The sequence below is a fragment of the Pavona decussata genome, unplaced genomic scaffold (assembly GCF_977016875.1).
Source record: "Pavona decussata unplaced genomic scaffold, jaPavDecu1.1 SCAFFOLD_242, whole genome shotgun sequence".
Lineage (NCBI taxonomy): Eukaryota > Metazoa > Cnidaria > Anthozoa > Scleractinia > Agariciidae > Pavona > Pavona decussata.
In genome coordinates, this window is record NW_028145647.1 from 292,331 (window position 1) to 316,579 (window position 24,249).

At 40.8% G+C, this 24,249-nt stretch overlaps 3 protein-coding genes across 4 annotated transcripts; 1 reads left to right on the plus strand and 2 right to left on the minus strand.

The window, feature by feature from the left end:
* The first annotated feature begins 1,402 nt into the window (after positions 1 to 1,402).
* Positions 1,403 to 19,659, plus strand: LOC146457497 (UDP-glucuronosyltransferase 2C1-like). 2 transcript variants are annotated; one of them, XM_085091904.1, is made up of 6 exons: positions 1,404 to 1,598; positions 5,115 to 5,718; positions 6,123 to 6,329; positions 6,784 to 7,072; positions 7,446 to 7,739; positions 10,366 to 10,458. In XM_085091904.1, the coding sequence occupies exons 1-6, from the start codon at positions 1,446 to 1,448 to the stop codon at positions 10,376 to 10,378; spliced, it is 1,560 nt and encodes a 519-aa protein (XP_084948030.1). In that variant the 5' UTR covers positions 1,404 to 1,445; the 3' UTR covers positions 10,379 to 10,458. The 2 variants fall into 2 exon arrangements, with proteins under 2 accessions (XP_084948031.1, XP_084948030.1); XM_085091905.1 differs by lacking the exons at positions 7,446 to 7,739; positions 10,366 to 10,458 and adding an exon at positions 19,551 to 19,659 and having other exon boundaries at positions 1,403 to 1,598.
* Positions 9,641 to 15,704, minus strand: LOC146457498 (UDP-glucuronosyltransferase 2B13-like). Its single transcript, XM_085091907.1, has 5 exons — positions 14,914 to 15,704; positions 12,231 to 12,834; positions 11,573 to 11,791; positions 10,901 to 11,189; positions 9,641 to 10,622 (listed from the first exon to the last, which is right to left on the minus strand). Exons 1-5 carry the CDS (start codon positions 15,055 to 15,057, stop codon positions 10,343 to 10,345), a joined length of 1,536 nt encoding a protein of 511 aa, XP_084948033.1. The 5' UTR covers positions 15,058 to 15,704; the 3' UTR covers positions 9,641 to 10,342.
* On the minus strand, positions 16,868 to 23,409 carry LOC146457499 (UDP-glucuronosyltransferase 2A2-like). The gene is made up of 5 exons (XM_085091906.1): positions 23,176 to 23,409; positions 19,612 to 20,215; positions 18,850 to 19,068; positions 17,600 to 17,888; positions 16,868 to 17,324 (listed from the first exon to the last, which is right to left on the minus strand). The coding sequence occupies exons 1-5, from the start codon at positions 23,317 to 23,319 to the stop codon at positions 17,045 to 17,047; spliced, it is 1,536 nt and encodes a 511-aa protein (XP_084948032.1). The 5' UTR covers positions 23,320 to 23,409; the 3' UTR covers positions 16,868 to 17,044.
* Positions 23,410 to 24,249: the final 840 nt, after the last annotated feature.

Genomic DNA, 24,249 nt, shown 5'->3' on the forward strand with positions numbered 1-24,249 from the left:
TGTTTCACACGTTGCGAAAGGAGTAGCCTGATTCTCAGACGGTCCAGTGTGTGTGGCCGCGAGCGACCTGGACCGTCTGAGAATCAGGCTACATACACCTCCGCAGTTGCAGTTGCCATTGCGATGCCCAGTTCTGAGGCCAGTTGAGTCAAACTCTTCCCCCTTGTGAGTTCTTCAGGGTTGTGGAGTTTTGTATTTGACGGTTGGTTCTTTCCATACAGCTGAATTAGACCGGCGCTTTTTCCGTAAACAAAGAGATGAACAAACGAAAGAAAGAGGAGTCTTGGTGATTTTTTTCTAGGTATAATATCGAGTCGAAAAATAACACTTACGTTGCAGTCATGCTTCATCCCTTTACGTCCAAGGCTTCACAGTCGGAAGATCTGTGTGATTGACATGGTCTCTTTATTGAACCAAAAAAAAAAAAAGCAGAAAGTTAGACGAAACGTTTGCCTTCTGCAAATAATGATTGGTGGAGATTTGTGTTTCGTGGCAATCGCGCGATACGGCAAGCTCTACTAAGCTGTGATAAGCAACACTGGCAAGTTATACCAGAAAGTCCCATACTCACCTTGATTTCTCTCCCTTGCTCTGTCCGAAACTGGAAAAACACGCTCCACGCATTCGAAAAGCAAAGCAGCGCGTTGCATTGTAGTGCCCACAAAATTAACCACAATGCCTTGTTCCTTTGATTCAAAAGCTGTCTTGCAGGCACACCAATTAGTTCTGAGAATTTTTCTAACACTAACGGCGGCCCGGAGGGGGGGGGGGGGGGGCCTCTCAGAGCCCCTGCCCCATTATAGTCTTTTTTTGTGGCCAGTTATAGACCCCACCGTAGTCACTTTTTGGGAAAATGTTATTTTCGCAATCCCAACTAAGTCACTTTCTATTTATTTTTTTTTCTTTCCCCAAAAATCCGAAAATGTGTGACCCCATTCTAGTAACTCTACCGAAAATGCAACCCCATTCTAGTCAATCCAGTCGTGAAAATGCAACCCCATCCAGCGGCACATCCCCATTAGCCTCTTATAAGGGAGTACCCTCCCCGGGAACGGCGGAAGCACAGAAGCTAACAACACTTGACATCGCAAACTGTAGGAACATTTCGGAGGAGGCGATCTTCAATGCGAAATACAAACTGCAAAGTTTACGAAGTGTGAACATTACTACAACAGTTAGTTTGGTGTCCTGACCTTAGCGTGTCTATTGTCCTACGAGTCCGTTATAGACATTTGTTGCTGGGGGAAAAGACTGAGTGACAAAGAAATGTTGTTTCTTTCCAAGACGTTTCCCAGTTTGCCAGGGATTGGCCTGAGATTAGATGGAATCGGCAAAGACTATTTTTGGGGTTTCTCAGACAGTACGGATCGCGACCGGGGTCATTTCGGGGTTTCACAGAGATCTGGGTCAGAGGTTGTTTGCGTGACAAATCTTCCGTTGATTTCATGGCGGTCTGCCATCTTATTATTTTGCTTTTCGCCGCCTTTATAATAGAAAGATGCCAAGCAGCTACATTGATTATGCTTCCCTCTACTGGAAAGAGCCATTTCCGAGTGTTTGCGAGACTTGCTAAGGAACTTACAAGCAGAGGACATGAGGTACTAAACCACTAAAATGCTTCAGTCGACGGAGCTTGACCCTTGCACTGTTTGCTATACACACCGAGTTGTACATAACTTTATGTATGTTTGGCGTAAAGTTTTTGTGTCAAAGGTAGTCTCAACACTGATACATAAAGAGTAGAAGTATATGTAAAGGGAAATTTGTTCTCCTTTTGCCGCTGCAGTCTGTGTAGACTTGACATTCGAACAGATCGTCACGGTTAGTATCGGTCAATGAGCCATGAGTCACTGAGTCATCAGCTCGGATCAGCGGCTTTTCATAAAGGTCGGACCTGCTGAAATGGCGGACAAGTCAGCCAAGCGTGAGGTGAGTGAAATCTTTGTCCATCAACTAAGACATGCTTATTTTATGCCCAAAGGCTTTAAAGACATCCAAATTTTAAGTCAGGGCATCGTTTTATCGGATTTTTCTGGTCTTCCAGTCGAAAGAAATCCTTTTTTCAAGGCATTCTTTTGTGGTATAGATCATTACAGTATTAACACACTTCATTCACTAATATTGCTATCGAGTAAGCGTAATTTGCATTTGAAACAACACAAAAGACTTGACAAAAGGAAGTACAATAGCTTTGTATTGTTGACACTTGACTTGGAGGGTAAAGTATTAATGAGTCAAATGAGTCAATGAGTCATGAGTCAATGAGTCAATGAGTCAGGTCTGGAAAAAAAAAATTCTGAAGAAACAATAAAATTATGCGTTTATACGTTTACTTACTTTGTCTAGTTGTTTTATTGCTGCCTGCACAAGGCAGCTAGTTTCCTTTTAAATCTCGACCCGGGCTGTTTGTTAGCAGTTACCAGGTCCTGTCGCGTAGCAGCCGATCAGAAGTGAAAAATATGGCGGCCTAAATGTTGTGACTGCTACGGAAGAAAGTCTTTAATTCCCTTTGAACACAGCGCTTAAAGTAAATTGAGTCAAACCTGTTGTGGAGTTTCCCAGCGCTCAAAGACTCAAATCTGTAAACAGTCGTTCTTTGACATTCGGTGTATTGATGATTTGGCCCGGTTGAAGTAGAAAATCGGTCGCGAGTGCCAAAGTTTGTCACGCTGGTGTAAATTGGAAAGGGGAAACCCTAACCGTAAATCACTCTTTTTCACCCTTCCCACTTGTCCCCCACGCCACTGCTTTGTCGTATCCAGTCTTAGTAGTTTTATCTACTTTTGTCCTCCATTGACCGAGATTTCCCATTATCAGGAAGAAAAATGACTTGGTATTCATTATCCATTTGTTTTTTCGGGTGCAAAGTTAATAAGTGATAATATGATTTGTACAGATACGGGGTGATTTCAGAATGGCAGCCAAAGAGAAGGTATCAACAATTAAAAATTAACTTTATTAATAATGTCATTATAAGGTCTATCAATCTTCTTCCGTCTTTGCAACTGACTGTCAAACTGGGCTTGAATTTCTTAACTGGGCTTTCAGTCAAATCAACTTCACGTACAGGTATGTCCTGTAAAATGGAAAATTGACAAATGTCATATTTCTTCATCTCGTCATTTCACTTAAATGGCACACTAACATAAAAAATCAAGCAAGCTAGAAGAAAGATAGTAAAAGGGGCAAGATCCCATAACAGCTAGATCATCTTCAAGAATTTACATAACCAATAATAATATTGCAAAATAAGAACAGAAAAGCAAGCCCCAGGATTTCACGGTTAAGCATTGATTTTTTTCTGTAAGCTTATATCAAAAGAATTTAAGAGCTTGTGATTAAATTTGTATCAAGGTGTACTTATCGTTATGGTAAAATAAAAAAAAACTAGTTTTCACGGTTTCAAAGCCACTAGCACTGTACACTTACAAAATAATGAATGCAGAAACAGACTTGCCAATGTTATTTTTTTTTTTTAACATTTCGCACACACTAAGGAAAAGCCAAAATGAATAGCTTTTAGAGCACTGGGCGTTCTCAAACTTACGACTAATTAGAATTTCCTTAGAGAGTGGAATTGAATTAAAATTGGATACCTTGCACGGCGTAAACTTCAACTTAATCACGCGCCCAAACAGTTAATTTTGAAATGTCAAGTGTCAACAATACAAAGCTATTGTACTTCCTTTTCTCAAGTCTTTTGTGTTGTTTCAAATGCAAATTACGCTTACTCGATAGCAAAACAATGCCTTGAAAAAAGGATTTCTTTCTACTGGAGGACCAGAAAAATCCGATAAAACGATGCCCTGACTTAAAATTTGGATGTCTTTGGGCATAAAATAAGCATGTCTTAGCAGATGGACAAGGATTTCACTCACCTCACGCGTCGCTGATTTGTCCGCCATTTTTGATTGGAACTCAGCAGGTCCGACCTTTATGAAAAACCGCTGATCCGACCTGTTGACTCATTGAATCATGAGTCATTGACTCATTTGACCCATAAAACATCCGTTCTCTGTCAGATTCACATGCTCTGTGTCACTGTGTCTGATGTATTGTAACTTTTCTTTATTTTACTTTTATTAACATTCTCTCTCTACTAAATTTAACATACCTTTCTATAATTTAAAAAAAAAATTAGCGTCTTATCCTCGTTGACTTGAAGTTTCCAGTCGGTTTCGAAGTTGGTTCTTTTTTGGCTTTACGTGACGGTTGGTATACATAGATACTTATGCAGATTTTTTTAGACTTTTTAATATTCCTATTTTCGTTGTCGTTTGGTAATACTGTTGTAGTTGTTGCTCAGCTTACAAATATTTTCTTGTGACATTTTCTGTTTATAACGTCAGTCAAGATCGATCTAGACAATGGTCTAGAATGGCGTGACACGTTTCAAAGTTGTTGCCTTTCGGACGCATTTTCGGCATTTCGGTACCATAACCCAATTTCAATTTAATCAATCAATAATTATTCAAACATTCACACTTCCAGCATTTATCCAAAATAGCATGGTAGTTTGTCATACGTTATAACCTGGCCCCAGTTATTCAAAGGCCGGATAACCTTATCCGCTGGATAAGGCACTCTTTAGCGTCTAAAATATACTTCACGTTAAATGTTGTCTGAGGTTTTCGTGCATTCCCCAACTAAGCAGTGGTTAGAGTGTGCATATTCGCTTGTGCACGAGCACATACTGAAATCTTTGCACAGATTGAAACTGTCGGATAGTGACTTATCCACTGGATAAAGTTATCCGACCTTTGAACAACTGGGGCCTGAACACAAAATAACAGTAAAATACTCTTACAAGTCAGAGAGATTCACAAATTTTGTAATTCTTACGATTTTTCCCAACAGGTGTATGTGCTAAAATTGCACAATTAACAAATAAAATGCTTCTGCGCTAGACGCTTTCCTTGCAAGATTTACCATACCCCTCTTGATCGTTCGTAATGCAAATTATCTCGCATCACCAGCCGGAAAGCGGGAATGCCGATTTTACAAATTTGCGAAAATTGCCGCAAATTTTACAAATTTAACGTTTTTGGCGGTCACAATTGTACCCGACAAGTATTCAATGTCTGGCTAACTTGAACTATCTTCTTCTTACGTAGGTTCAAATCGTTATAGGAGATACCGAGAACTACGCATCAAGTCAAATCAATGTTCGAGTTTACAAAACGCCAGAAGTGCTGTTTCAGATTATGTTAACTCGCCACGGACCGAAAAAAGGTCTTGATGTGGTAACAGAGATGACAAATGTCGCGGAACTCATGGCCTTGTACTGTGAAGGAGTACTTAACAACAAAGAGCTTTTAAATGAGATTAAAAACGCTGATCTTATTATTGGGGATGGATTATACATGTGCTCGTCTCTGATCGCCAGCAAATTCTCTCTACCTCATGTTGTTATACTCTTGGAATCTCTAAGTCTTCCCAGCATGCATGCGTTTGGCGTCCCACTGTCGGCGTCTTATGTTCCTCAGTTCAAATCAACTCTAGCGGACAAAATGACTTTGCTAGAACGACTGAAAAACCTTTACCACTGGATTCTTGTTTATTGGGCTTTTCATCACGGCATGGTTCCTCCGTTTCACGAACTGAAAAACCGGTACAACATTGCTGTGGATAGAACTATATATGAAACACTCGGTTCAGTTGATTTGATCGTATCACAAAAGCCATTTGTTCTAGAGTATCCCAGACCTCTTTTGCCAAGTAAGTATGAGTTCATTCACAAAATGATGCTGGTCTAAGCTGAGCTCAGAAAGAGGAATATATAGTATACCGAGCCATTCTATTCAGTTTTGCTCTAGTTGTTGAAAAATAACCTGAGAGTAGCCGGGGAACGGTCTTTGGCTCTTTTAACTGTTATCAGATTTTGCACCCATAAACGCAGCGCACAAACTGGGAAAAAAAAAAGAGAAAGATAACATTGTACGCAATAGGTCGCGAATGGTTCATGATACTGAGTATAGTCAATTTATGTCCGAACATTCAGTGTGAACTTGGGTCTATTGGGAAGTGACACTTCCTCATTTCCTACATGCTTTCATTTTCGCTAAAATATTACTCGTTTTTCTTATTTCTTTTTAACTTTTCTTCCTCCTTTGTTTGTGCAGATACCAAAGTTGTGGGACCGCTTTTAGCAGCGCCTGCCAAACCATTGCATGACGAATTGGAGGAGTTTATGCAGAATTCTGGGAGTGAAGGCGCGATTATTGTGTCTTTTGGAACTATTTTAGGGAACATTGACGAAAAACTGCTCGCACTGCTGGCAGATGCTTTCTCCAGGGTTCCTTATCAAGTTATTTGGAAACTCCATAGAGGTAAAGCGTTTGGGTGTGTTTTGTATGCCTTATTTAGTCAGTCAGTCAGTCAAGCAGAGAGGCAGTCAGTTAGGCAGCCTGCCAGTCAGTCAAGCACTCAGTCAGGCAGGGAGGCAGTCAACTAGGCAGCCGGCCAGTCCGTCAGCCAAGCAGGGAGGCAGCCAGCAAGTCAGTCAGTCAGTCAGTCAGTTAATGTTGTTTTTCATTGTGGGAGTGGGGCCATTGCTATTACGAAAGCAATCGAAGCCAAATCCAAGATCAAAAAATCCTCGTAGAATCCTACCGGCTACTCATATATACATAGACATTTCAGTCACGTCTTCGATTGCTCGCCACTCATTTAAGGTTACAAATACCATGTATGGAAGTATATGTAGTGATTTGAAATGGGTAAAAAAATAAAAAAGAAGCCTTCAATGTATTGATAGTTGAGTGTTATATTAAATCTTACTAGAGAAAACAAAGATATCGCTGAGCAGAAACATCAAGGCAGCATCATGGCTGCCACAAAACGACATTCTCGGTCACAACAAAACCAGGCTGTTTATCAATCATGGCGGTGTGCACGGATTGATGGAGGCGGCGTACCATGGTGTCCCAGCGATCTGCGCGCCATTCTTTGGCGATCAGTTCGATAATTCCCATGCTGCTAAACGGAGGGGATTTGCGGAGATCATCGACCTGGACACGATTACAGCGGACGAGTTAGTTGATGTCATAATCAAAGTAGCATCAAACCAAAGGTAAGCAGTAGTACCTTACCCGCCATCCCTACTCAAGCGGTATGTAGATTTAATATATCGGTTATAAAATGTTCCTGTGTGGCCCTTTAAGGAGATCTGTGAGAATTTTTGAGGAGGATTTACATTTTAAGTAGCTAAAAGCCAACTTGGTTTGAAAACCTGGAAGATTATGCTAAGAATCTTATAACAGCGCTTCTTGTTTGAGTTACAGATGATCTTCCGTACTTGTTATTTATTCATTTATCCATCCGTTCATTTGAACACTCACCCATTTATTTGATCAATCTATCCATTCATTCGTTCGTTCGTTCGTTCGTTCGTTCGTTCGTTCGTTCGTTCGTTCATTTACTCCTGCCTTCTTCTGTACCTTTAGTTACCGTGAGTCCGCTGTTGGATTGTCCAAGTTCATCAAACTTCTTCCTCGCTCCCCTCTTCATGAAGCTGTCGGCTGGATTGAATATACGCAGGCTATGGGTGGCTTACCGCACCTCAGGCCGAAGATCCTGGACCTACCGCTCTACAAGATCTACTTTTTAGATGTACTAGTGCTACTCTTTTCAATTATCGCCTCCATATGGTTCAGCTTGAAGCATCTGTCTCGATGGCTGAACAAGAAACCGATGCTGATTACTTATTTACAAACTGAAAAGATTCCAGAAAAGACGGAGTAAGTCATTGTTTCTGAAAAACTTGGTACATGACCGATATTTATATGTTTGTGAGGTCATGAAATCGATTCTTTGTGAAGGAACTGTCTCGCAATTATCCCTCCAGCTAGGTTAATGCGAAACCTCTGAAAACGTTTGGTGTTGTTTTAGTCGCCGTTGTCTTTTCCATTATCGTTGGTGATGTGGTTGTTGATATGGTGCTTTTGGTTTTAGCTTCTGCTTTTTGCAGAGTAATCAAGTTTTCGCTGCCTTATTTCCAAAGGTCCTTTCTCTAACCATCATGACTGAAGAAAAAAATAAAAAATAAATTGAAAAAATAATATAATCGTTTGCAGTGATACGTCCCGTTAGAGAAAACGCCTTCAATACGGATACTCCCTGTTCTAGATCAGGGGTCGCAAAATCACGCGGCCCCGTTGTGGAGGCCCATGCCTTGATATCAACAATTAACGAATAAATAATTTACAGTTAATGCTCCCTAAATATTTCCACAATCTCCGTTGAAGAAAACGTTTAACACTGAGTCCATGCCTAATTCAGGTCATGACGTAACATTTGAGTCATCCAATTGTATGGTAGCCATTTTCCTTTAGCTGAACCGTTGTCTCCAAACTTCAAATGCAACTCGAGAAGGTTGGATTTTTCAGTGAGCAGACCGCGGCCTTCACGTCACACGTCATTATTTATGTCCCAGTTGCTAGGGTCTGCGCATGCATGTGACTTCAGAGATTTCACCCCGCATGCGTACCTGAGGTAATCATTTGTTGTGCCCCCGCCAGTATGTCATCTTGCCAACATCATGTGATACCCACAATCCATTTGGATTATCACGTTCTCCTTTGAGGTGGAAGCGAATGGAGGTATTTATATTTGAGAAACTACTCACGGTGGGTAGAGGCATGTGGATACGTCTATAAGATAGCCGTTGAACACCTCGCACATAGCCTCCAGGCTCTTCAAAGTGGTGAGATGTTGTGTCGTGTCCCTATCCTCACTAATGGCTGTCACGCCAAGTCCATTCTTGTCGGTCATCACAAAAGACTGCAAATGGTTCGTAGCCTCCTTTCATCAGGGTAAGAACCACTTGTGGCTTCTGGACTAAGGGTGTTTAAAGCAGTGTTGGTTTTTGCTAAACAGTTGAGCATGGGCGGGGAAAAATTGTTGATCAAACTGTTCAACACTTTAATGCGGATGACGAAAACTCCTGTATCATCATTTGGTTGGGAGGGGTAGGGGGTAGACGGGGAGGCTCCCATCTTCATAGACACAGGAAGCTCAAGTCTACAAGAACGTACAAGCGCTCGTTCGTTACCCGTTTTGACTTCCTCCTGACCCAGCTAATATCTACCCCTGAGTCTCCGAGGATAGGAGGAGTCCAACCGGAAGTTTAACCTCCTAAATTTTAACGTACCAGCTTTTACCGAAATGGTACTCCTTTCACTTACGTAAAACAAAATTATGTACCCGTATCTTTATTTATACCTCGGAGATAAGCAAAATAAAATAAGGACGATAAAGCTTCATTTTTGCTAGTGACAAGATCGAAGCCAGAAACTCTTCTCCTAGGGGAGCTAACAATTAGTTTTGATCTCGCATAATTAAGTACGTGCGTTAAAAAATGTTACTTTAAAATAACACTGTTATTTCTGCTTCTATACGTATCCACTAACGATTAATAAAGACAATATTTAATGAGGGTAACACCAGAAAAGAATCAGATAAGAAATTTAAGAGTGACAAATAAAGTTACAAGGTAATCGAACAGGTTAAAACTTAAGTAGAAAAAAAGGGAAAAAACTTAATGAAATTATCCCTGACTTAATTATACACTGTCAAACTTTATAAACGTAATAAAAATGCATTACATGTACATCGAGCTCAAAATAAGATACGAAGAGTGTAGACTGTCAACAAATTGATTTTATTACAGCTAGCTTTAACAAAAACAAACCACAGTAATACAAAAACATCCTTTTCGTTCAACACTACACCATAATTCACTTATGTCTATTCAAATGCTATCCAATTAACTTTTGCTATAAAATGTATACAACCGGTGAAATAACTGCTATCGGAGCGGTCCTTACTCCGAACGTCATTACAGCAGACAAAACAAACATCAACCCTAAACAAAACGTTTCAAGGTCCCACCAAGCCACTATCCCCTACAAACAAACTTGACAAACGCACATTTCACTTCCGTGCCTGACAATGATGGATGCTTTTGTGCGAGTTGATTTTGACTGCGATGCTTGCATGTTATGAGCGGCTGTCAGACGTAATCTTTGAAATTTCATCGATCTTGTTTACGACCGACGACCACTGGAAACCTTGTAGATTGAAGATTTTTAGAACTTTAAGATGATTTAATTCTAGTATTTCATTATTGTATAGTGTCCCCAGTTAGTGCTGGTTATGCACTAAAATGAATCTTAGTACATAAAGGTTTCTTTAATACTTTACCAATCAATTAGCAAGCCCAAGGCACCAGAGCCGACTGACAATTTTGTTTCAAGATAAATTGTTAAATTAATTAAGGCTAGAATACATGTAAACGATATAAATCAGAGTTTGATCAGTTCTACCAATCAAGCGTTCAGTTTCAATGTGTTTTCTTCTTTTTAGAGGATCCCGCTAGACTTCTTATCACAGCCTTTATCAAACTGTTGGCAACAAGTAAAGTAACAGCCAAGATTAAAACTGCCAACAGCAAAATATCCAGAGAATACAGCTGATAAAATGGCAGATCCAGACCACGTGCTCTGAGGTGTTGCAAGCCGCCTTGAGCCTGCGTGTATTCCACCCAGTCAGCGGCCTCTTTCACAGGTGGACGTGGCAGTAGCTTGACGGAGTTTGAAATTCCCGCGGCTGACTCACGATAACTGCAAGAAAATAAGTTGAATAGATAGAGATTGTTCTTCCTTGACACAGGAAGGGGACTGTCAAGCACTCAGTGAGGGAAAGGTAAATTTCGAACTAGCGACCTTCTAATTTAAAACCATCTGGTATTTGCCCAGAACACTTTCGTAATGTCGTGCGATTATGCTGCCAAATAATCTGAAATGTCAGCTGTTTCCTCTCGATAACCGACAGAGGCGCCTCCTGTGGGTTAGGGGAAGAAGACAGCTGACATTTCAGACTATGCTGCCAAATTTCTCACCTTGGTTGACTCAGCACCTTGCGGATTAAACTAGCCAATTCTTCAGATGATATAGCTGCCAAGTTTATTGCCTCCCCAAATCCAGCTTGCTTTGCCATGTGTGCGTTATCAAACTGATCACCGAAGAAAGGCGAACAGATCATAGGCACTCCATGGTAGGTGGATTCCAAAATCCCGTTTATTCCCGCATGTCCTATAAATAGACGAGTCTTGGGGTGGCCAAGAATGTCATTCTGTGGTAACCATGGCAACAGCTTAACATTGTCACTCACTGAAAGTTTGGATGTGCCTGGTAAAAGATATAACACGTAAACATGTTTAATTAAGCTGTAGCAGCAGCTAAAAAAATAGTTAAAAGGATGGATATAATCCAGTATTTCGAAAGGCATAGCCTTTCTTCTCTATGATATTACAAATAATGCCTTTAAAGACGAAAGGCGTAATCCCTCATACCGAACAAGATGGCGACTGGTAGATTTACCCATAATTCTTAGCGTACAAAAACCCGCTTGTAAAAACGCACAGAAAAGTTCCAAAGACTTCACAATGTTTTCAGTGCAGGGACGAACTTTCAGAAAATACGGGTTTCCATGTACAAGAATCATCAGCATCGCTAGTTCTAGCTGTCCGTCTCAGGCGTTTTGCTTGAAGCAGTTGATTTTGTGGACCTACCGCCTGATTTCAGTTTCCAAATGACCTTCTGCGGCACCTTGGAGAACGCGTCAGCCATCATATGCAGCATTGTTTCTTCAAGTCCCGTAATTTCGTCCAGGAAAGTCCCAAATGACACTAAAATCACTCCTTCGTCACCAGCGGTTTGCATGAACTGTTCCAACTCGTCTGGTAGTGGCTTAGCAGGACTGGGTAGGAATGGCCCAACAATCCGCGTGTCTTTCAAACAAAACAAAAAGAAATCAAGACAATTATACAACTGTGGGTGATACTGTCCCGGCCCTAATTAGTTTTGCCTTAATTACACAAATGTGGTTTGTTAAGGGTGAAGTTTCGACTCAGTTCTGAACTACATTCGTGAAGTAACGAGCACCCTCACCGATATTCATTCAATTTGTTCGTTCCTTCGGTTGTTCGTTCATACATTACTGATTAGTCACTCGCTCGTTGGTTAGCTCATTCATTCGCCCATCCACTCATTGATTGATACATTGATTCATTGATTCATTCATTCGTTTGTCCGTCCGTCCGTCCGTCCGTCCATCCGTTCCATCCACTTCTTCCTTTTCCATCCTTCACTAGAACGACATGTACAGATATGATTAAAGTATGTTCTGTAGGTACGTTCACCAGTGTTTTGCAACAAAAAAATACTTACTTGGATAAAACGGTCTTGGGTGCTCTAACCCGAATTGCACCTGACCGATTATCAAATCAACTCTTCCAAGAGTTTCCTGGATGCCCTTTTTAGGTGTGATGTTATGCTTTGCCTTGACTTTTCCATAAAGTGGACTCAAATCCTTGGCGTATAACATATAAACTAGCATCCACTGCAGGACATTCCTTACTCTGTCCAAGAAGCTCCATTCTTTCGAAAGATGCATGCCGCATTGAGGCACATAGGAGGGTGCCAAATGCAACCCAAATGCATACGCCATGGGTTGATAAAGAGGGAAAGCAGAAATTATAACATGTGGAAGCGACAATTTATCCGCAACAAGGGACGAACAGAGGTATATCAACTCGCCAACAACGAGATCCGCATCTCTAATTTCGTCCAGTACATCCGTGTTACCGAGCATAACATCACAGATAGATGATGTCAAGGTGTACAGCATGGTCAGGAACTCTCTTGGGCTAATCTTGCGAAGTTTTAGTTGGGTCGGTGGAATAAACGTTGCCGTTGCCTTGCTGTCGTTGAAAAAGCGTACATTTGGGTCAGCGGCAGCATAAAGCTGAGATGACCCCACAAAAATCCTAACCTGTGCCAACAAAAACAAAATGGTAGCGTTTTGATTCTATTCTATGTATTCTATTCTATTCAATCTTTATTTACACACGGTTAAAAAATTCATCAGGTCGACACAATACAAAACTACAAGATATGAAACTTTTAATATCAAAATGTATAAATATATAGAAATCTTTATCCCAAACAACAACACTACAAAACCTAAAGTAAACTTGACCTACTTTCAGTGAATGCCGTGTCTCAAGCTAACCTAAAATGCAGATTAAGTAGTTGCTTAAATTGATTAAGTGAATCAGCCTGCTTAAGATTACAAGGTAGACTGTTCCAGAGAGCCTCACCGCTATAGCTAAGGCTATTTTTTTTAAAGCTATCTTCGGTTTTTCTCTAAGAATTATTAGTTTACCGCAAATATCATTTAAAGAACCCCTGCTGTATTCAAGCTCTGGCTAAAATGGTCTCTGAATCCTTTCCACGCTGAACTAAAGAAGAGAGATCATCATCTCAGTACTTAGGGAGTATACGCAAACTGTCACAGCCGCTTATTTGCAGGTTTTCTCGTTCCCAGAAATAAAAAACAACAACAACAACAACCCTATTTTCACATTTCCTTCATTTCCAAAGTTTTCAAGTTGTCAGTTTTATATTAGATACTTTACAGATAGAATATACAATTACATTTCACACTTAATATATGTTGTACGTTATATAGAAGGAAATACCTAGCAGCTAGATAACCCAGTCAAGGTTTTCGAGCTAGCAGTTAGGTTTTTGCAAGTAGCTTTGGAAGTGCAGCACATCACAATGACTAGATGCATTACAAAATCACATGAAACATATATACGCACACCTTAAAACAAAAAAAAAGCAAAAAAAAAAATAAAAAGAAGAAACAGAGATGGCGAGAAGGGAAATCAGTTACCAAAATGGGTAGTTGCAAAATTACCATGTAACATTGCCAGCAACATTAGAAGTAACTTATAAATTTCAAGAAGCTTGCAATCAGTTGCGAACAGACAAAAAGAGATCTATTACGGAATCTGTTGCGTGCAATATAAGCGCAAAATTACACCATTTAACCCGGCAAACTTGTGGGTCTTTACCGGGTTTTCAAATTAATACGATGCCAATACGAAACTGAAGCTGAACTTCTGGTACCTCCAAATTACAGCCATTATTCCACAGTTTCTAGTAAATTATGACGGAAGGTATCTGTTGTTGAGGGATTTTGTGTTTGACCACTTGTAATATCAACATCATGATGTCAACGTTCAAGAAGAATGTTGTGGAAGTTCGGATTTCAGGCAATACCGAGACATAAAAAAATCTTTATGTTGGCACATTCACAAACAGGTCAAAAAGCTATCTCATACAAGACCGCGGAAAATGTTCCCAAACACTGTGGAGTATTCTCGCCATGCCGCGGTTGCGTGTCGAACGGGATCGAAACAACTGCGACTGTTTGAAGGTATCGATTCCCGGGTATCGATGCATCTAAACATTTTCCGATATCGATGGTGTCGAGCATTTTTTTTTTTTGACGATACTGCCGACCCGCGATTCAATAAGCCCGCGGCGAGTTGCTGTGAACCTCATTAGGAAATCGTGGCTAAGTGCAAAGTTGAACCCGATAACAAGCAATCGGGCAAATAAATTGCATTTAACAAATCGACGGCACTTTTCTATGGTCTATACTCTTATAGACCATAAAATGACGTCAAAAAATGTTCAAAACTCAAGTGGAACCACGAGCCGCAGGCGAGTGGTTTCACTGCCAAGTTTTGAACATTTTATGGCGTCATTTTATGGTCTATAAGAGTATAGACCATAGAAAACTGCCGTCGATTTGTTTTTTACAATAACATAGAAAAAGTACGGGCGGAATTGGCTATTTTTTTCGTTGAGAAAGCGTGCGCGTTACATCTGACGTCATTTTTATTGCCTGTACTCTTATAGACAATAGCTACGAGCCAATCAGCGCGCGGGAATTTGGGCAGTTATTGTAAAAATCCCGTCCTTCTAGTCTTTACAAGGTTACGCTGTAGACTACGAACTACCGACTGGATTACACGGCTGAAAGGATATTGCATACCTCATGACCTCTCTCAGCCAATTCTTGTCCAAGCCTGGAAACAAACATAAAATGGCTTCGTCCAATCATAGGAAACATGGCAAATTTGGCTGCGAAGCAACAAGAAAGAAAAGCGAGGAACACAAATGCTTGTAACGCCGCCATCAGTGTACCAATAGATTATGATCTGATCCACCGACTCAGCAAATATTTATTGCTCAAGTCAGCTTCATTTGTCACGGAAGTCAACGCTCGCGTCTATTCGCGTCTTGCGTGTCGTAAACAATTTCCTGTGCTGCTGTTTTATGCTGTACGTGATAGCTGTAGCATTGCTTATCAAATGAGAGCTATTGCACACAACGTCCTTTTGAGCAGTAACTGATGAATCGAGATATAGATAGACAACCTTTATTTAAACACGATTTCTGTTAAAGCCTTTAAGGTTGCAGGGTCGTGGAAACTAAGAGCTATAATTACGTTTATATTTACATCTAAAATATGAAAGGAAAGTATAAAGATAAATCCTTGTTTTTAAATTCAACAATGGGCGCTGATGTTACTGAAAGATTACTCTACAACTGCTCGATTTAGAAAGTTTCTGTCCAAGACAGGACGGAAGAAGAAAGAGGACGGCAAAGGTCCTTGTACGTGCGACCAGCACTGACAGCTATAAACATTTCCGTATCAGATTTTGAAGCGATTAGGGCCTGTTTACATGAGTGAACTCATCCCTGGAAGAGATTCACCCGGGATGAGTTTCACCTCGGTGTCGGCCGGTCAGTTGTCTATTTTTGTTTACATGCCGATCCAAGACTGAATAAAATAAAAAATAAAAAATCCATGTAAACACTTGACTTTTTTCTGTCCCGTGCCGAGATGACATTTTTTCTGAGCCTCCCTACGTATGACCAGCACTGACGTTTGTACAAAAGCAAAGAAACAAAGTTTAATACCAGGCTTGCTAGGCCACAAGGCACACAACTGCAAAATGAGCTATTTAACTTCCTAGCGGTGTCCAATTAAATTCGCCAATCAAAATGCTAGAATGGTGGCATGAGAGGTGACAACTTACGTACACGTTCGGTTCAGTCCAACTCTTTCTCTCGCGTGTCTTATAATTTGCATTGGTTGGTCAATTGAGCGGGCAGAAGGCATAAGAAAGTTGTCAAAGTGAAAATGTTGCCAAGGGGCAGCGCTAGCTCTGCGGTCAGCGGCACTTTACAGGCTCAGTAGCCTCCTACGCAGGCTGGTCACGTCACGCACTCCTCCAGTCACGTGTTCGGCTATGTACAGGCTGACAGGCAAACATCAAGAGGCCGATGTAGCAGCAACAACTCAACAATAAGGAGCTTAAGCAACGACGACGGTAACGGCAACGACAACGACAACGCCGCAAAACAATAGGTTAATTGAGCAAAAACAATCGCTCTGCACGTGCGTTTTACATTTTGATACATTTCTTTGCCGTCCTCTGCAAAAAAACAACGTGAAATGATCACATTTAAGGTTTTGTGGAGAACATGAACGCACTACGGTGAATTTTTCATTTTCTTTCTTAATTTGTATGCCACACATACCACTTTGGTTCCTGGATAGTTCGCCATTTTCGTAAAAGTTGAGCGAGTTGAAATAATCTTGAAGTAGTACAAATGAAATAGAGAAATATTTTCAGGTGACGTTTTCGTTGCCGTCGTCATTGCTTAAGCTCCTTAATAACTACATTAGGGGCACGGGGAAGCAGGGATGGCGCAGTGGTGAGAGCACTCGCCTCCCACTAATACGGCCAGGGTTCGATTCCAGGACTCGGCGTCATATGTGGGTTGAGTTTGTTGTTGGTTATCGTCCTAGCTCCGACAGCTTTTTCTCCGGGTACTCCGGTTTTCCCCTCTCAACAAAAACCAATATTTCTAAATTCCAATTCAATCTGGATAGTGTCCCCAGTTAGTGCTCTGCGCTAAATACATTGACACTTAAATAAAGTGATTTATTTTTTTATTGTTATTCATTGGGGAGAGGGGTATTCTAGTTTCTTTAATCATTTCCGAACTAGAATACCCCTCTCCTTAATGTTTTTATTGTTGCTACTACAATCAAAACATCCAAAACAAAATAAATCACTGTTTCATTTCAATCAGCCAAACCAGCAAAAGTTTCAATTTGCCTTTTCCTTTTTGGTGGATCCTGACAGACGTCTTATCATAATCTGAAACAATATTTTGAAGCCACGTAAAGTAACAGCCAAGATTAAAACTACCAACAGCAAAATATCCAGAGAATACAGCTGATAAAACGGCAGATCCAGACCACGTGGTCTGAGGTGTTGCAAGCCGCCTTGAGCCTGCGTGTATTCCACCCAGTCAGCGGCCTCTTTCACAGGTGGACGTGGCAGTAGCTTGACGGACTTTGATATTCTCGCGGCTGACTCACGATAACTGCAAGAAAATAAGTTGAATAGAGATTGTTCAATATTAACTCTGGAAGAGGACTGTCAATAGCTCAGTGAGGGAAAGCTAAATTTCGAACTAGCGACCTTCTAATTTAAAACTATCCGACATTTGCCCAGCACGCATACATAATATCGTGCGATTATGCTGCCAAATAGTATCAAATGTCAGCCGTTTCCTCCCCCTAGCCCCCAAGGGGACGCCCACGTGGGATAGAGGGAGTAAACGGCTGACATTTCAGATTATGTTGCCAAATTTCTCACCTTGGTTGACTCAGCACCTTGCGGATTAAACTGGCCAATTCTTCAGATGATGTAGCTGCCAAGTTTATTGCCTCCCCAAATCCAGCTTGCTTTGCCATATGTGCGTTATCAAACTGATCACCAAAAAAAGGCGAACAGATCATAGGCACTCCATGGTAGGTGGATTCCAAAATCCCGTTTATTCCCGCATGTCCTATAAATAGACGAGTCTTGGGGTGGCCAAGAATGTCATTTTGTGGTAACCATGGCATCAGCTTAACATTGTCACTCACTGAAACTTTAGATGTGCCTGGTGAAACATATGAACACGTGAACATGTTCAATTAAGATATAGCAACAATAATTAAAAGGATGGATATAATCCGGCATTTCGAAAATTCGATCGGGGACAATACCAGCTACGCAGGCTATAAACAAAACAATGTCACATTTGCAACATAACACTACAAGGACGATGAACGGTGGAATGAAAACATTGCCAGTGCCCATAGCGCGATGCTGACGATATGAAGCGCGTAATTCTTCGTTAAACCACACCCGATACTGCCAGGGTTTCCGGTTTCTTAGATCAAGACTGACTCAGTGTGGGCGCAATGTCTTTATAAAAACGACTGAAATCACCGCGGTTTTTCCCTGAAGCAGTGTTCCCGTTTTGTTGAGGACGTTTTTTAGAGCCGATATTACTCCACTGAAGCTTCACGCACTATCTACATTTCTCGTGCATTTTAAACAGAGTTTAAACGTTTCGTTTAGCGACAACTCAAGGATCCGAGCTTAAGAGTTACTCAAACCTACCAATTAGATTCTTTGTTGGTCTCACTGACTTAACAATTTTTAACAAATAGGAACTTGCAAGTAAACATGCGTGTGTTTTGATTAGGTTTTCTTAGCAAAAATGAAAAGCGTACAAAGAGGCTTAGCTCATTGTGAACTCACTTTCTTTGTTCGGCGATAAATGAAGAAGGGTTTACAAACGAGAGACTGTGTTATTTTAAGAGCAAAACTTACCTTTGTGATCCATTTGGTATAAAATCGAGGGATCGATAGTATTTGCTTACCACAACCCGAGCGCGCGCTTAATTAATAATAGCATCGCTTAAAAAATCTGTAAAGCGCGCGCAAACTGTGTTCGGCCACCTTAAGCTGGGACAGCTAGCGAGAATCATGCATCAGCAACACTAGTTTCAGCTGTCCGACTAACTGTGTTTTAGAGTTCGGAGTGCTTGAGGCAGATCATTTTGTGGACCTACCGCCTGATTTCAGTTTCCAAATGATCTTTTGCGGCACCTTGGAGAACGCGTCAGCCATCATACGCAGCAATGTTTCTTCAAGTCCCGTAATTTCCTCCAGCAAAGACCCAAATGACACTAAGATCACTCCTTCGTCACCAGCGGTTCGCATGAACTGTTCCAACTCGTCTGGTAGTGGCTTAGCAGGAGTGGGTTGGAATGGCCCAACAATCCGAGTGTCTTTCAAACAAAAAAAGATTATAAAGACAATAACACATCTGTGGGTGATACTGAGAAAACTTCCATACATACTTAGATTGACCTTAATTGCACAACTCAGTTCTGAACTACATTCGGGAAGTAACAAGCACCCTCACTGATCTTCATTCATTTGTTTGTTGGTTAGCTCATTCATTCGCCTATCCACTCATTGATTCATTGAATTGATTCATTGTTTCATTCATTCATTCATTGTTTCATTCATTCATTCATTCATTCATTCATTCATTCATTCATTCATTCATTCATTCATTCATTCATTCCTTCCTTCCTTCCTTCCTTCCTTCCTTCCTTCCTTCCTTCCTTCCTTCCTTCATTCATTCATTCTTTCATTCATTCATTTATTCATTCCTTCCTTCCTTCCTTTCTACATTCATTCATTTATTCGTTTGTCTGTCCGTCCATCCGTTCCACTCACTTCTCCTTTTTCCATCCTTCACAAGAGTCCATATACAGATATGCTTAAGGTACGTTCACCAGTGTTTTGCAACCAAAAATACTTACTTGGATAAAACGGTCTTGGATGCTCTAACCCGAATTGGACCTGACTGATTATCATATCAACTCTACCAAGAGTTTCCTTGATGCTTTTTCCAGGTGTGATGTTATGGTTTGCCTTGACTTTTCCGTAAAGCGGACACAAATCTTGGGTGTAAGTTACATAACCTAACATCCACTGCAGGACATTCCTGACTCTTTCCAAGAAGCCCCATTCATTCGAAAGATGCATGCCGAATTGAGGCACATAGGAAGGTGCCAAATACATGCCAAATGCATACGCCATGGGTTGATAAAGAGGGAAAGCAGAAATTATAACATGTGGAAGCGACAATTTGTCCGCTACAAGGGACGAACAGAGGTATATAAACTCGCCAATAACGACATCCGCATCTTTTGTTTCTTCCAATACATCGGTGTCGTCGAGCATTGCATCACAGTAAGATGATGTCAAGGTGTACAGCATGGTCAGGGATTCTCTTGGGCCAATCTTCTGAAGTTCTTGTGGGCTCGGTGAGAAGAACGTTCCCATTGCCTTGCTGTCGTTGAAAAAGCGCACGTTTGGGCTACCCTCAGCATAACGCTGAGATGATCCCACAAAAACCCTAACCTGTGTCAACAAAAACAAAATGGCAGCGTTTTGATTCTATACTTTCCTATTAACATTCAATCTTTATTTACACACGGTTAAAACATTTATCAGGTCGACACAAAACAAAACTACAGGATATTAAACTGTCAATAAAATCCTAATCCCAAACAACAATACTAAAACCTAAAGAAAACTTGAACTGTTTGTCATGAATGACGTGTCTCAAGCTTACCTAAAATGGAGATTAAGTAATTGCTTAAATTGATTAAGTGATTTAGCGTGCCTAAGATTACAAGGTAAACTTTTCCAAAGAGCTGCACCGCTACAGCTAAGGCTATTTTTTTTTTATTATTTTTTTATTTTTTAGTTTACCGCACATCTCATTTAAAGAACTCCTGCTGTATTCAAGCTCTGGCGAAAACTTGCCAACGCCTCTGAATCCCTTCCGCGCTGAACAAAAGAAGAGAGCCTTCAGATCATCCTATTGCTCACGGAAATATACGAGAACTGTCACAGCCGCTTATTTGCAAGTTTTCTCGTTCTCAGACACGCCATGTAACATTCAGCAACATTAGAAGTAACTTACAAATTTCAGAAATCTCAGAAATTGGTGCTTGCAATGTTGCCAACAGAAAGAAAGAGATCTATTACGGAATCTGTAGCGTGCAATGTTAGCGCAAAATTATACCTTTTAACCGAGTCTGCGAGTCTACCGGGTTTTCAAATTGATACGATACCAATACGATAAGCTGCGATATTTATCTAAACCGGCCGAACTTCTAGCCATCCCAATTACGACCATTTTTCTGCAGTGACTAATAAATTATGTCAGAAGGTATCCGTTGTAGAGAGATTTTGTGATTGACCACTTGTAATATCGACATCATGACGTAAGCTATGACGTCAACGTTCAAGAAGAATGCTGTGTAAGTTCCGAGTCATTTAAAACAACTTATAAAACTTCTTACTTTATGTTGGCACATACACAAACAAATAAAAAAGAAAACAATTTTATACAAGCCCGTGGAAAATGTTCCCAAGCACTGCGAGAGTATTCTCGCCATGCCGCGGTTGCGCGTGTCGAACGGCATCGAAACAATCGCGACTGTTTGAAGGTATCGATTCCCGGGTATCGACGCCTCTAAACATTTTCCGGTATCGGTGGTGATACTGGCGATCTGCGATTCAATAAGCCATTTCCGAGTTGCTGTGAACCTTATTAGGAAAACGTGGCTAAGTGCAAAGTTGTTCATAAGAAAAATAGTTTTGTTTGCATATGAACGAAAATAATTTTCATAGTTGCACTTAGCCATTGCCCCAATTCCTTTGTGTTGAATATAAAGCCAACCACCTAAAAACAAATCACCACTCAAGCAACTTCATACACTTTACTGTGGAAGATGAATAGCGAAAGCCGAAAGTTTAGCAGAGCGCCGTTGCTGTCTCGAACTTGAGTTGTATATGATCTAAATGATGCATGCCGCATAAATTGGCTAAGGGCTAAGGGCTAAATTCAGCGACAATAGCACGATCAATATAACTGTTATATGGCTCTTGCGTAAATACTAACTAAGTAAGCTCTAAAATCAAATGTAAATGGATTTGCAAGCGACACACGACATACCCCAGTGGACTTGATCAAAAGGCTGTTTTTTCTGATTGTTCTACATCATACACTCCCATACTTCGAAAAAAGCTTGTCTTTGAAATCCCCAAACCCTTAGTTTCTACTTAACTCATCGTAATGGCCTATGCCCCAGTGGACTGAAACTTTTCACTCCGGTAAAATGAAATGAAATGAAACTTTATTTACCCTCGTATCTGATTGAGGCTGTTTAGGCCTCTCAGTAGCAAAATACATGCTAATGTGCCGAGAATGAGAGACAAATAATATGTACATATGTAATTAAGTGAAAGAGTTAACCGAAAGATGAAATTTTTCGCTCTTCTTGTCTAAATAATTTGATAGTAGTCATTGACTTAAGCTCGTCTGAGAGAGAGTTCCAAGCTTTGGAAGCAGTATACACTGTGGATTTCAATCCATGCCATGTGGATTTAACCTTAGGCAAAACTAATTTATTTACTCCTCTGAGATTCTTTCCGTTATTTCTTAGCTTAGGTACTGCGAAAAAAGGCTTTAAAAACCCTTAATTTCTACTTTACTTATCGTACTGTACAGACTTCCTAATATAACCATTATGAAAAAGAAATGAAAATGCCGATTCACTGAGTAGTGAAGGGCATTAAGACGCACTTTCGTACTACCTTGCGTTACCGTAACAGTTCCGTGAGCAAATTCATGCATCCTGTACTGAACGTTACATTAAAGTAAGAGAAGATCGCACGAACAATATCAGTGACTCAGCATCGGTGACGCGGACATCTGGGAAAACGTTTCTCTGTTAAGAACTCAGGCCCTGTCTTAACGGAAGGGACTGAGGAAGGTGGTTGATACTGGCTAGCAATTGCACGAGTGTTATTGTCAACACAGTGCAATAACTAATGCATTAATTATGGTGAAGCTTGAAGAATTTATATATTCATGGCACTAACATATACCATAGCAAGCGGTTGCTCTCTATTGGTTTAATAACGCTGAGTGTGATATAGATTTACTAGAAGACAAGCGATTTGTCATGTTTGGATATTTCTTCCTGAATTAAGTTTCCCCATCGCGGCCTCTTGACTTTTCTCATCAGCGCTGATCAGAGTCATTAGAGCCCGCAACGGCCACCCATTAGCTTCATGATGCAAGCGCGTCGTTACAGTGAAGGCGGCACACAATTACAGTACACCCTATATCATGCCGAGTCATCTCAGCTCATAGAAGTCATTCTCAGGTAAATTAAGTTGAATTTTAACCGAAAACAAGCAATCGGGCAAATAAATTGCATATCCCGTCCTTCTAGTCTTTACAAGGTTAAGCTATAGACTACGAACTGTCAACTGGATTACACGGCTGAAAGGATATTGCATACCTCATGGCCTCTCTCAGCCAATTCTTGCCCAAGCTTGGAAACAAACATAAAATGGCTTCGTCCAATCATAGGAAACATGACAAATTTGGCTGCAAAGCAGCAAGAAAGAAAAGCGAGGAACACAAATGCTTGTAACGCCGCCATCTTTGTTCCAATGGCTTATGATCTAATCCACCGACTCAGCAAATATTTATTACACAAGTCATCCGCATCACGGAAGTCAACGCGCGCGTGTATTCGCGCTTCACCGCTTTGCGTGACGTAAACAAATTGTAAGCCCAATACAGAACTTACCTAGGCTGCTGTTTATTATGGTGTGCGATATGGTATCCTCGGATACCCAGGGGCAGTTAGTCGGGTAGCAGGGATTTTCGTGGGCGAAACTTTACAGTAAACTTTCGCCAACGAAAATCCCTGCTACCCGACTAACTGCCCCTGGGTCTCCAAGTATGTAGCATTTGATGTCTGCGAATGAAATTCGACAGGGTGGCTAATCAACTGGAGCTGTTGCTCACATCGGGCAATCTATTATTATTAAAAACATGATTATTGTAAGACTTCGTTCCAGGTTTCGCCGGGGGTCGTGGAAGCTATAAAGAACCATACTGATTCGTTATTACACGGAATGCCCGCAGGGCATGACGTGTCTAGGTTTCGGTCGGGTATCTTTTTCTTCATCGGTGTCATAAATGTGCACATTAATTTATGCATTAAACTCTGTCCTCCCCTAGTAAGGATATATTGTTCTGATTGTCTTCAACAGAAGCGGCCCAATCAAAATCTATTTTTCAGGCACATATCACGAGAGAGGGGACCCACTCATCACTTCTGTGTGACGTCAAATCATCATTTGATTTATTCATTAAAACTAGATTAAATTCTTCTCTCTCCCAGAAGGGATCTATTGTTTTGATTGTCTTGAACAAAAGCGGCCCAATCAAACTCCATTATCTGCGCGTATATCACGAGGGAGGGGACCCACTCGTCTCTACTTGTGTGACGTCAAAGCAAATCATCATTTGGAAAAGTTGTTTTCGTTCAATGGCGGCCACATGTCTGAATTTTAAGACTTCG

Bases quoted from the DNA above. Each gene is read 5' to 3' on its own strand.
- LOC146457499 (XM_085091906.1), bottom strand. From the start codon at position 23,319: ATGGCGGCGTTACAAGCATTTGTGTTCCTCGCTTTTCTTTCTTGCTGC. The intron at 20,216-23,175 runs GTATGCAATATC...TTGTTGACACAG, and splicing joins TGGCTGAGAGAGGCCATGAG to GTTAGGGTTTTTGTGGGATC. The intron at 17,325-17,599 runs GTGAGAAATTTG...ATTTTCTTGCAG, and splicing joins AAGGTGCTGAGTCAACCAAG to TTATCGTGAGTCAGCCGCGA.
- LOC146457498 (XM_085091907.1), bottom strand. From the start codon at position 15,057: ATGGCGGCGTTACAAGCATTTGTGTTCCTCGCTTTTCTTTCTTGTTGC. The intron at 11,190-11,572 runs GTAGGTCCACAA...ATCTTTTACCAG, and splicing joins TTGGAAACTGAAATCAGGCG to GCACATCCAAACTTTCAGTG. The intron at 10,623-10,900 runs GTGAGAAATTTG...ATTTTCTTGCAG, and splicing joins AAGGTGCTGAGTCAACCAAG to TTATCGTGAGTCAGCCGCGG.
- LOC146457497 (XM_085091904.1), top strand. From the start codon at position 1,446: ATGGCGGTCTGCCATCTTATTATTTTGCTTTTCGCCGCCTTTATAATA. The intron at 1,599-5,114 runs GTACTAAACCAC...CTTCTTACGTAG, and splicing joins TTACAAGCAGAGGACATGAG to GTTCAAATCGTTATAGGAGA. The intron at 6,330-6,783 runs GTAAAGCGTTTG...AAATCTTACTAG, and splicing joins TATTTGGAAACTCCATAGAG to AGAAAACAAAGATATCGCTG.